The sequence below is a fragment of the Pyrgilauda ruficollis genome, unplaced genomic scaffold, assembly GCF_017590135.1.
Source record: "Pyrgilauda ruficollis isolate IOZ18807 unplaced genomic scaffold, ASM1759013v1 scaffold3, whole genome shotgun sequence".
Taxonomy (NCBI): domain Eukaryota; kingdom Metazoa; phylum Chordata; class Aves; order Passeriformes; family Passeridae; genus Pyrgilauda; species Pyrgilauda ruficollis.
In genome coordinates, this window is record NW_024524377.1 from 24,438,209 (window position 1) to 24,450,571 (window position 12,363).

General features: G+C 41.5%; 1 protein-coding gene across 1 annotated transcript; it reads left to right on the forward strand.

The window, feature by feature from the left end:
- Positions 1–2,295: 2,295 nt before the first annotated feature.
- Positions 2,296–12,163, forward strand: SUMO1 (small ubiquitin like modifier 1). The gene is made up of 5 exons (XM_041473268.1): positions 2,296–2,409; positions 7,432–7,506; positions 8,703–8,780; positions 10,396–10,467; positions 11,294–12,163. The coding sequence occupies exons 1-5, from the start codon at positions 2,398–2,400 to the stop codon at positions 11,360–11,362; spliced, it is 306 nt and encodes a 101-aa protein (XP_041329202.1). The 5' UTR covers positions 2,296–2,397; the 3' UTR covers positions 11,363–12,163.
- Positions 12,164–12,363: the final 200 nt, after the last annotated feature.

Sequence of the window (12,363 nt, forward strand, 5' to 3'; positions counted from 1 at the left end):
ATACAACAGCTTTGGAGAAATCTGTCAACAGGGGTGAACTTTATTGGCCTCAGGTGACTGAGATTAAGTGCAGATAGGGAAATAAGAGACATTATAAAACACGTGAGAATTCAGTGAGGTTATTAGGGCAAGTACCATTGGCAGTGTGTGCAAATGCAAGGTCGACTTTGGGTTTTGTGGGAAGAAGCTTGTGTAAGTATATTTGGTATTTTTAAAACAGCTTTTGTTGTTTTCTCTTTAAGTGCATTCTATGCTGAATTTGAGCTGTTGAAAAAGAAAAGTGGGAGTTTTACCGCTGTGCATCCACAGTTTTCACAGTCTCAGTGGAGATTAACTTTGACGATCCTGTACAAATCTAGCTTGTGTCTCGAAGAACTGATGCATCCACAACTGATGGAATAAGAAGGGAGTCAAGGAAGGTGGTGCTACTGTTAGTGTGTATGCTGGCGAGCACGTTCTGACCCTGTATCTTTATGGCTGTGTATGTGGATAGGTAACTGCATTCTGACTCGTGAGTGTTAGCTTTATTATGGGATTACTTGAAAAAACTGGGTTTGTGCCAGAGTCTGAGACTTTGGCATTAGTACAGTAAGGCTCTGTTTTAAAAAACTCCTTTAGAATTTATAAAAAGCAATAATGTTCAGGAGAGAATATTTGTCATTTTCCATTTGTTAGTATTGTGTGTTGTTGTGGAGCCCTTGCATAGCTTATTTTGGTGCTTTGTGTGTGTTATTAAGCTCATAATGAGCTCTTACTGTGAGCTTGGCATAGCATGAACGTATTTGGCTTTTCTGACTGCTTGGCCTTGCCTAAAAAAGATCATCTTCATTCTGTAGCTCTGAATAGCATTTGTTTTGGTTCTCTTTATTTATTTTTCCCTCCCTTGTTAATTCTGAATTGTTTTAACAGTTGTGATTAAAACTAATTCCCATGAGTCTAGATACTGATTGTTCTACCGGCTGGTAAAAGTGCAGCTCTTGGTGTAGCCGTGTTTGTACCTTGGCTTTTGGTGACAAGCGGAAATGCAGGCACGGAGTGCAGCTGCTTTGGTGTTTGGTGTTATTACAGGGGAACATGGCACAGAGCATTGAGCTGTTTGTGTTAATGAATGCCCCCTGCCCAGAGCTAATGAATGTACTCTGCCCTTTCCCAAAGGTAGCTAGTAAAGTTAAAACTCTGTTTAGCAGCATGAGGATAATAATCTCCTATTTCAATTGAGCTAATTTCTGATGATTCATTGATTTTACATTCATGTTATTTTATGGTTCTCACGTGTGCTGTTTTTTTTCTCCTTGCTGGCCACTTAGAGCTAAGCATATGCTTGTGCTAGCAGCGATGAGCAGCTGTAGAGGGAATGTTAGGACTCCATGCTATAGTCCAAACAGCTTGCAGCCTAAATGTAATCTTTTAGGTAGATGTTACTTCTTGTGCAGACCTCTGAATAGCCATGCTGTGCCAATGTAAAGCAAGGCACTTGTTCTGTTTTAGTGATGTATCTTTGCAAATTTGTTCAAATGCAACTGCCTAGTGCAGATTTGCTTAATACATGCAGATCCCATTGCTTGCATGGTTGCAATGACTTAAAAAAATGCACCACGCCTAAACGGAAAAATGAGTTTTGTTATGGCACATTATCTTAGTAACAACCTCAGCAAGATATTAGAGGTAGGCAGAATGAAAGTGACTTTTGCTCCATGGTCTGCTGTTGTGGAAAGGGTTATGTGACTTCACAGAATTGTCAGGGTTAGAAGGGATCTCTGGAGAGCGTCGAGTCCAACCCCTGCCACGGCAGGGGCCCCTGCAGCAGGTGACCCATGTCCAGGGGGGGGTTGAATGTCTCCAGAGACCGAGACTCCATGGCTTCCCCGGGCAGCCTGTTCCAATGCTCTGCCACCCTCAGCCTAAGTTCTTGCTCAAGCTGAGGTGGAGCTTATTATCTTTTAGTTTATGGCCATTACTCTTCGTCCTGTCACGAGCACCACTGAGAAGTGTCTGGCACCATCCTCTTGGCAGCCGCCTTTGAGGTATTTCTATGCATTCGTGAGATCCCCTCACGATCTCCTCCAGGCTCCCGCAGCCTCTCCTCATGAACAGAGATTTCCCAGGCCCTTCATCATCGTTGTGACATCTGCTGGACTGCCCCCAGCAGCTCCGGTCGCCACGGTGCCCTTAACGTTCATCGCTTCTTTCAACGGCGATTCCGCCGCGGAGCCGGTGCCGCATGAGCTCCGCGCGAGGGCCGGGAGGGGCCGCAGGCGGAGCCCGGGAGGGAAGTGAGCTCAGGCGCACCGGAAATCCCGCCCGTGCCGCGGCCCTGTGTTTGCGCTGCGGGCAGAGAAAGGAGCGGAGCGCCTGCAGCGGCCCAGCCGAGCCTGCCGCACGACACGGGGCCGAGCCATGTCTGACCAGGTACGGGCAGCTGTCTCGGCCGCGGGGGGACTGCACGGTGGGCGCGGCGGCCCCGGGGGCGCGGGAGGAGCTGCCTGCCCGCCCCGCCCGCACTCTCCGCCGCCGCGGGGCAGCCCCGGCCCGGGGCGAGCGGAGTCGTGGTCGCCCGGAGGGCGCCGGGGGGAACGTTCCCCCAGGGGAGTGTGTTTGTCTGTATAGATTCCGATCTTCGACCTCGGCCAGATTCGGGCCCCTCTCCCCGTGCATTTTAATCCTTTTTTCCTCTTCCCTCGGGGTGTTTCGCGAGGAGCGCGGTCGGGCTCCGGGTAGGGATACTCGGGGGTCGGGGCGGCGTCCGGACGGAGCGGGATCGCCGCCGGGGCAGCCCTGGCCCTGGAAACCCGGGAATGCAGCGACGGGTGAGCTGTGTTGCACAACTGTTGTTTCCTTTCCTTTTCCATTTCCCGGGTGTGTGGTAGGATGGTTTTCCCCCCGGAGCGGGCTTTGTGCGGGTTAGGCTAGGCTTGCCAGGTCCTCTGTTCGCCCTAGGAATGCGAAAGCCTGGTTTTCTCCCCCTCCTTTCTCAGCTGAGCGTTGCTTGCCTGTATTAAACACCCCGTCCTTTAGCAAGGCTCTATCCTGCCTTCGCTCCAACTAATATTCTCGTTTCCTTCATTTCTGTCTTCTGAGCCGGGGACTTAAATAGTTGCTTGTACCACAAGTTCCTGGCTTGCTCGGCCTGGCGTGTATACAGTGCTTTGCTTACAACTATTGCTTTAGGCTATGTGACCTGCTGCTGGAAAGTTAAAACAGCGTTCCGGTTTTAATTTGTGTTCTGTTTTGCTTTATTTTTCATAGTGTCGTCATAGGGCACTGTTTTCTATCCTGATTTTTCCCTAAGTGTAGCCATCGTGATAATGTCAGTACCTACAAATGTTTCTTGTAGTGCTGTGAAGTCAAGAATAGTACTGGTGCCAGCCAGGAAATTAAAAGTCCCCAGAGACAAGGCTCAGCTTAGTGCATACCGTGTCTGCTTTGGGGAGTAGCCTCGGTGCAGTATGAGCGGTGAAAAGAAGCCAGCGCTGTGTGCGCTGGTGGTCTTCCTCCCCGCCCCCGACTTGCCAGCACAATGCAGCTGACAATGGTGCTGCTGCCTCTCTGTGCCTGTGCCTGGGAGAGGGGCAGCTGCGAGCACAGCGATTGCTGCCTCCCAGGAGGACGCGTTGCCCCTGTAGCAAAATACGTGAAAGTGACTGCGTTTTAAAAAAAGCCAAACAAACCCACCAACAGTTTCTGAACTAGATTTTATAGACAGATGTTCACGTGACCTGCTCTGTAGTTGTCTGCATCTGTGAACCAAGGCATGTTTTAACAAATAGCAGCTTTCATTAGTTAGGTAGATCCTTCCCCAGGCAAGTTCTAGTAAAACACATGTGTATTTTGTCTTTGGGACTGTTTGAAGTATGTAAAATTCCATGTATGTGATAACCTGTTGTGGCTATGTATTTTAAAGGTCTGTGAATAAGGAGCCTGCTGTTTATTTTTAATAGATAAGCCAAACACTGTTAGATGTTGTGTCGTTCATTTCTGGGGGACTGTGCAACAAGAGCTAAACAGATGCTTAAGTAGAAGGATAATGTAAGGTTATGCAGCACTGTAAATCTCATTGCTCTGTTTGTCAATCCTACAAGAATAACTGGATTACCTAAAATTATGACTTGCTTACAATATTGTTCTTTTTGGCCCTGGAATTAAGTTGAGGGGGATAATTTATCACCAGTAAAAGAAGGGGTTACTTTATTTTCCGTGGGAAATTGACTGTTGTGATAAGTAAAAATGCTTGAAAGAAGGGTAGACTTTAAAAAAAAAAAAAGTGCATGGTTGCTTAGTGGGATCTAAGCAAAAATGAAACAAAACACAAATTGTTTTCCCCTCCCTTCAAGTGTTTTTGGTTGTTTTTGCATTATTTGAATATAAATGTTCATGTACTGCTAATAAAGAATGCTATAGCTTGTATCTTTTCCACTCCTATAAAAAAATGTAAGAGTTTATTTGCTTTGTTAGGAAGTATGTTGTACATCTATTCCTCTAGTCATTTTGGTTTTGATGATTTTTCTTTAAAATGCTGGGTGTAGAGTTTGTTTTTTTAAGGTTAGACATTGAAGTTTGAGCCCTTCTGAAAATTGGAGGAGGAAACTTGCAATATGTTGCCTCACGGTGTTTGTTTTGTGTGTGTTTTGTTTTTGTTAGTTGCAATAGCAATACCAGTGTGTTTCATCCAAGAAACTTTGTGTGCTTTTTAGGGTCCTTATATAAGTGCGAGACAGTGCTAGGAGCCTTATTTTGTTCTCTTCAGGAAAACTGCAATGAAACCTTCAAAACCTGACGTGTCTAATGAAAAGTTAGAAATTGGAGTGTTGTGGTATTTCTGTTCTCTTTGTATGGTGGTCTTTTTTATGTCCTGTTCCATGGGGTACCCTAAAGCACCCATTCTTTTCACAGGGCAAGAAGTCTGGAGGCTTGCTTGCTAATTGCTGGTCCAGGATTTTCTAGTAGTTTTAACAACTTTACAATCTCCTTCCTTTATTTATTCCTAAGTGTTGTTGTGTTGCCTTAACCATTTGGCATTGAGTGGCAGTATAGTTCACTGACAAACTGCAGAGAGCATTTTCAGACTTGCTGGGTCTTGTATCCTGATGTAAAGTATTTTACTCCTATTTTAAGCTTTGATTATTGACACTTCTGTTATTTGATTTGATATTATTTCTCTTCTCCTGAAGCTACAACTTTTTTTCCTCTTATTTTGTGTGTGAGAGGTTGTGGGGCTTTAAACAAGTATCTTTATGGTTTGAAGACTCCAATTCCCTCTGCTTATTCTACTGTCTGATGCTTTCCCTATTTGTTTTTAATACTAGAGCCCTCTTTCCTTGAGGGTAGGAATCAAATATGAATCGTAGTTTTCTCACTCATATTGGCCAGAGGCACTGTCATAGTAGCAATGATCATTAGTAATACCTTGTACAGGATGATTTGGTTTGGAAGTCTGAGTAGGTAGATCTGTTAAACATACAGAACTATATAACTACTACAAATACCTCTACTGCTGGGACAATATGCTTAATTTGTAAAGTAAATTTAGACAATTTGTAAAGTAAATTTATAAAGTAAATTTAGACAGTGTCTGACCTGAAATGTCATGTAAAGGGACAGAGTGTTCTTAGAAATTCTTTCAGTAATAGTGAAACAGGAGCAGGTTTTGACGCTACAGACCAGATCAGTAGGGATCTGAATCTTGCTCTGATTCCTAGAAGTTAGTAATGCTGCTTAAAGACATTAGAACAGCTGTGCAAGTTATCAGAACAAGTTGCATCTTCTTGTTTTTCTTTCTGGTCAGAATTGAATACCAGTGTGTTTCTATTCCTGCAGCTAGTCCCAGAAGCTTAGAGTCCATATGTGTTAGGGAAAACTTTGGTGGGCAACGCAGGTGATCTGACTGTGTTACCTGTGAAGAACTCCTTTCATGCTTCTAAAGTGGCTTGCTTGAAGGCCTGTCTATGTCAGACTTCTTGAAAGCCTGGGTTGAGTTTTTGGATTTGAGCTTGAAGGGTGATGAATCAGTCCCGGCAGTTTAGGTTGTGCCTGGATGGGTATTAAAAAAATAAAAGGTATTCAAACCAGGTGGAGTCTCTGGCTCATACTTCTTTCCATTGTAGCAACTGAATTGATCTGGGTTGAGGCAGTGAGTCAAACTGATAGCAAGAACACTTGCTCTCTTTCTTTACTCCAGATTGAGAGTGGTACAGATGGGAAGGGTGTTTGCTGATTTACCCTGTGCCCTTCCCTGATCTTTTAATGATCAAAGAAGTTGTGTGTGTTTTAACTTCTTTAGGGAGCAGGGGGAAAAAATTTAAAAAGGTTTTAATCTGGAGATAGAGACCTCTCGGGATGGATTTAATAGAGAAGGATTTAAAGTCCAGCCATACAAAGCATATTTCTGTACATTTAGCAAAAAGTCCCTTTTGGGATGGGAGCCTGTGATAGGCACCTGTACATACTTTGTTTATTTTATCTACGATGTTATGAAGTAAAATATAAAAGGATGATTTTAAACATGATCAGCAAGGTACCTGTGGTTATGACTACTTGGGAACAATTCTTTGTTGAGCACCATGTAGACCTGATGTCTGTGTAAAATCCCTTTGTCCTGCAGTGGAACATAGCTAAAGGCCTGATGGAGGATATGTAGTGACAGGCAAGGAATGGGGTTAATAGTACCTGATTTCTCACTTGTTTCATCTATCAACTGGTAACATGAAAATTCTGATGTCCTTAATTAATGTCTTAGAGTGTATAACGCTTAAACCCTTTTGATGAGCTTTAGTGTTCAAGCTGTTGAATCAAACTTGTCTGTACAGTTAATTCTTAGCCTGGAAAGATATCAAAACACTATAGTGCTTGGAACTGCACCTTTTCAAACTTTGAAGTATTGTGGTCTTAAAACAAACGTGTTAGAAGGAAGCTCTTTTGTTGTCATAGAAAAGAAGCTAGCTGACCAACCTTTTGAAAATATGGGCTACCTTTGATGCAGTGGGTTGAAAAATGTTTACATGGTTCACTCTCTTTAAGTTGATAGGGTGTCACAAGTACTTTCTGTTTACTCTCCTCACAATGTTTCTTTTTTCTGTCAAATATCTGAGCCTCTTAGTACACTTCTTGTGGGTTTTTGCAGTTTGTTTGTTGTCTAGGAGTTAGAGGTATAAAATCATACCTCTGATTTTTGTATGTCAGCTATGTCCAAATGGTTCTTCTCTCATTTCTTATGTTCTTTGTGGTGTTTCTTTCCTCTCATTAATTAAACTTCTCACAGGTAGACAGACAACCTTTCATAATACTGTGTTGCTGTTATTTTTGTGCACAAACACACAGAAAGAAGACACCTTGAGTAGTCTGATTTCACACAGTAAAGAGGATGACAGCTGCTATACTGTCCAGTGAAAATAATGAAGTGTTGAACTGATTGGGTTTTTAATGTTTTTCTTGCAGGAAGCAAAACCTTCAGCTGAGGACTTAGGAGATAAGAAAGAAGGGGAGTACATTAAACTCAAAGTCATTGGGCAGGTGAGTTTTTTACATAATTGCTTGCTGACATTTGATGGAGGTGTGACTTCTTGTACGGTAGAAATGATGAAGTGCAAGTTGATACTTTCAGTTCTTCAGTGTGATCCTCCCCTGCCATAAACTACTTCCAGTTGCCAGAAATGTGTGCTAAAATACTTTGGTAGGCTTTTTTTTGATGCATTGAGGAATTAATTTATCCAAGGGTATGAATGAAATAAGTGGCAAACTTGATAAATTCAGGTCCTCAAAGTAGGCATGAGGTCAGCTTTATTTTTCTGGGATAGGAAAAGGATTGTTGGCCGTCCTGTTGGTAGATGTAGCAACCAGATGAATGGTGGATTAGAAGTCTGTACTCTGACTGTGTTGGAATGTGAATGTTGAGAATGTTGGTATCTTCTGTGCAAAGAACCCCTAGCTCAGATGACAGCTAGGATTGTTTGTTGGAGTTGTATTGTTTGCTGCAGTTGGGTGGAGACAGATGACTTTCAAGTAGGACTAACAGAAATTACCTTACCTCTTGCTGGTCTAATCAGCAGTTACGAGAACACATTGAAAAGCTGGAAGTGGCCCACATGCCTTTTGCACAGAACCTCTTGCCATCTGTTTTATCTGTAGCCATTTTGACCGTTGCAGCTACTTGCATCTTCTGGCTAGTGGGAAGGACTACAGAATAATAAGACCTGAGATTTCTCCTTAGGTTAGTCTTGTGTTGCCAAGTCTGCCTGTATCCTAACTTCTAGATAATTACTCTTAATTGAACGAGGTTTCGTATATATTTTGAAGTGCAAGCTTTAACTTGTCTCTTTAGAATCTTAGAACAGAAATCCCCTGCATATGTATGTTTGTATTTCAGAAGTATATCATCTGGGTAAAGATGGTAGCACAGACTGAACCGTGTATGGGTTTTAGTAATTTGAAATCCAAAACTCCATGTTGAGCCTAAGGCTATACAATGCCATCTGTTTTTTTTTTTTTAAAAAGAGCTTCCTGTGGAAGTACATAGCAAATTTAGTGGCTGATAAATTGTCCTGGAGGTTCATGTTATGGTGCACCAAGGTGTGCGTGGTGATAGTTAAAACACATTCCATGTTTCATGTAAGTTTTGTGTAAGTTTTTCTTAATGAAATGTTTAAAAATAAGAGATAAAGTTAGCAGTTGCTACAAGGAGAGTAATTTTTTTTCTTTTCTGTCGATAGGACAGCAGTGAAATTCACTTCAAGGTGAAAATGACAACACACCTCAAGAAACTCAAAGAGTCGTACTGTCAAAGACAGGTTTGTGAAACAATGACATTCTTTAAAAAGAAAATAAAAACCCAAACCACTTTTCTCACTGTACTTTCAAATAAAAGACTTGTGAGGTATCTGATGGTACAAACGTAATGGATCTCCGCGTTTCTTTTGACAAGTAAAAGTACTGCTATGTAAGACAATTGTGAAGTTATACCCTAGGTTAAAGAAATCTGCAATATTAATTGTGTATGTAGGTAAATAGTAACAATTGTTACAGAGCAAAAACATATCTTTGCTTCCAGATTCTGTGATAGATATTGTGGATTCACAGCTGCTATTTCCAGAAGCCCTGGCCTAGTTTGCCCTCAGCTTTGGGGATAGATGCCTTGTGTGGCCTTTTCTTGGATAAGTGTGTTGGAGTTCACTTCAGGAGATATAATCATAAGTAATATTACTTTGGGGGCTTTTTCCTAATACTTTGAGACAAGTTGAACTTGTCATTGAAGTGTTCTTTCATGAAATGTGTTCTTTTTTGCTGTCTTTCTGGAGTAGGAGGAAAGAAAAGATCAAACACCAGATACATTTGTATCCAAATGGCTAAAATTGTGATTCATTTTAAAAAATCATCTTGAAAATCATGCAGCATTCTTACTGACTAATGAACATGCATGTGTAGAATTCTTTCTTAAAGAAAAAATAATTGTTTGAATGAACACACCTGTTATCTCCTGAGCTGAATTCTGGAGGGTCTGTGATTTCCTTTGCAGCAGTCATTGCAGTTTTTGTTGTCAAGTAGCCTTTCTCTGGTAAAGGGACTATGAACATTTCTTCCACATTGACCAGAGGGATTGTTGAAACAGTGTGAAGATCTGTCCTTATGTGAGAAAATTTTCTGCCTTGTTATTTGCAAGCAGTATTTGAGAGCTAAGTGTTAAAATTGTGTCATATTCCACATGAGTTTGTGTTGGTCATAACTTGCAAGAGAAGGAAAGATGAGGTGTTTGCCTTATCTGTTGATGTGAAGTATGACGTTCTGCCAGAACATGGGCACATTGTGCAACAGACATACTTTAGCTTAACTCTGTTTACCTTTGGGATGTTTGTTTCACCTTGTTTGAATGCTGTTCGTTTTTCTTCCCCTCAGCTCTGCTCTTTCTTGTTCCCAGTGCTGAGCATTTGCAGAGTTGATAAATGGTAAAGGTTGATTCCTTCCTGTGGCCATAGAAGATTGGGAAGGCAAGGATAGGAGTTCATGGAGTAAACATCATGTTCCTCCTGTTGTCTTAGGATCCTTAAATAAGGCTGATACGCTGTTCAGAAAAATACTTGTGTAAATATATCTTGGGAGAGAGGGCATATGCAGTACTTAATTCGTAAATAAAGATGAGTTAAAAAGCTAAGGAAACTTCCAAGTTGTTTAGCTACAGCTCCAGTGAGACTCTGGAACAAACATGCATTTTGGCACTATCATACTTTTTGACTCACTTCTTGGTAGTCTACATGAATGCAACAGAATACCGGAGCTCCCTGTGTAACAGGAACTAGCACTCTTTTATGACTTTCATATGTAGTTTTTATTTAAAATGTTTTTTCCTGTAAACCCATACAAGATTCAGTAAGTTGGCTTTTATTCTTATACGTGTGTTTTTTTTTTTAGGGTGTTCCAATGAATTCACTCAGGTTTCTCTTCGAGGGTCAGAGAATTACTGATAATCATACCCCCAAGGAGGTGAGTTTCTTCCTAGAAATATAGTTGGACTATATTTCTTTAACTAGGATCTTTTAGTAAGGCAGATAGGCAGTTTGGAAAGAGCCTGCTTGGACTCCATGTGTAATGCCTCAGAAAGGAGGGCATAGTCACTGCTTGCTAGAGGGGGGAAAAACACAAAGGGAATCTTCCCATTGTTGAGCTTGAACTTCAGTATGACTTTGGAATAAATATGTATTTAGTTCACATTTAGTAGATCAAAGTGTAAATAAACAGAAAACAGTTACTTCTGTCCAGTGACTTCCACCAATTGTTACGAAAAAGCAGGAAGAAACTCATAATAATGACCTTCTGGAAATATCAAACAAACTTGTTGACTGTGAAATTGAACAAGTTGCTCTTTGAGAGAATAGTTGTAAACAGGCTTTGAGTTGCAAGGTGTAGGTGTTAAGCTGCACTGTGTGCTGGTAGTGCACTATAGTGGATGTAGTTCACGTGGCTCTCCAGCTGATGCATTCGCTATGATGTTGATGTCCTTGTTCCCCCTAAACAAGGGGTTTAGAGAGGGGTAAAGCCAGCAACTTCCAGGCTGATGTGGACTGTGCCACAAGTGGGTCTTTGCTGTAAGGCTTTTGCTTTGACTGAAATACCTAAGTCTGAAGAAAAATGACTAAAAATTGTGAATGTTGTTTAGCGAGATGAATTATTATCACCCCTTTGATGAATTATGATGGGACAGAGGAACAAAGCCTTATATAATTTGTCTAGGACCTGCTTTGATTTCATCACACCAGATATATACTATTATTAATAACAATTATTTGTTGTTTTTTCTCTGTTCTCACAGCTGGGAATGGAGGAGGAAGATGTGATTGAAGTTTATCAGGAACAGACGGGGGGTCACTCAACAGTTTAGATCCTTCTGATTTTCTTCCCCCTTAATCCTTTTTTATTTTTAAATAATAGTTCTTTTGTAATGTGGTGTTCAACACTGAAACTGGCACCCCATCTCTGGGAGTTTACTTTCAAGCGTCTGGTATTTTGAATTCTCGTGCTCATTATACACTATTGTTTCTGTTTTCATTGTGCTGAACTTCTGTGATCCAGCTGCAACCTTGCTCCCCTCTTCCCTTCTGCCCTCCCCTTTAGGAATACATGTACTCACATGCATTTGTATGTTCACTGGGTTCGTGCATTTCAGGCACGAAGGCTGTAAGATCTGCCAGGTGGGCAAGTGTTCTAAATGACTTCCATATCTGCCCTGAAGTTTTGATGTGTGACTGTCTCACTCCTGGACTATAACTTTCAGTGCGAGATGAAGTTTTTCAGAGAACTAAACTGTGGAGAAGTTGTGTATCCATAACTCAGAGCTATTTTGCTTAAATTATGCTGATGGCCCAATGAAGAAGATTGCCGAGTTGGAAATGGAAAAGCTAGAACTGTTGTCATCTGTTCCTTGCTCCAGAGATGGCTTTGCTGAAGACGTGAAATTGAAAACCCTAATGATTTTTAAATATTACCAGAAGAGCCCAGAAGCATTTTAACCTCATATAGCAATTAGTACGCGCAGGTATCCATGCAAGAATGTTCACAGCAGCCAACTGGTGTTACTTTGACACGCTTGTTTGTACCTTTTGGCCTGGGACGTGGGTTTTGAATGGACATTGTCTGTACCAGCTTCATTTAAAATAAACAAGAAAACCAATTTTATAAACAACTTGCATTTTCTTTTCAAGTGATTGGAAATGAGCAAAACCATTAGAAGTTGTAATTAGGGTGTGCTTTTCCAGTGACTATAAGTTGAAGCCAGAAAAAAATTGTGCTCTGTAAATATACCTCATAAAATTTTTTCTTTTCCTGCTTGCCCTAGTAAAATACTTGATCTGCTTGTTTTGCAGGTGACTCTTAGAGACTACT

Coding starts and splice junctions, on each gene's coding strand:
- SUMO1 (XM_041473268.1), top strand. Junction 8,781..10,395: donor AGTCGTACTGTCAAAGACAG/GTTTGTGAAACA, acceptor TTTTTTTTTTAG/GGTGTTCCAATGAATTCACT. Junction 10,468..11,293: donor ATAATCATACCCCCAAGGAG/GTGAGTTTCTTC, acceptor CTGTTCTCACAG/CTGGGAATGGAGGAGGAAGA.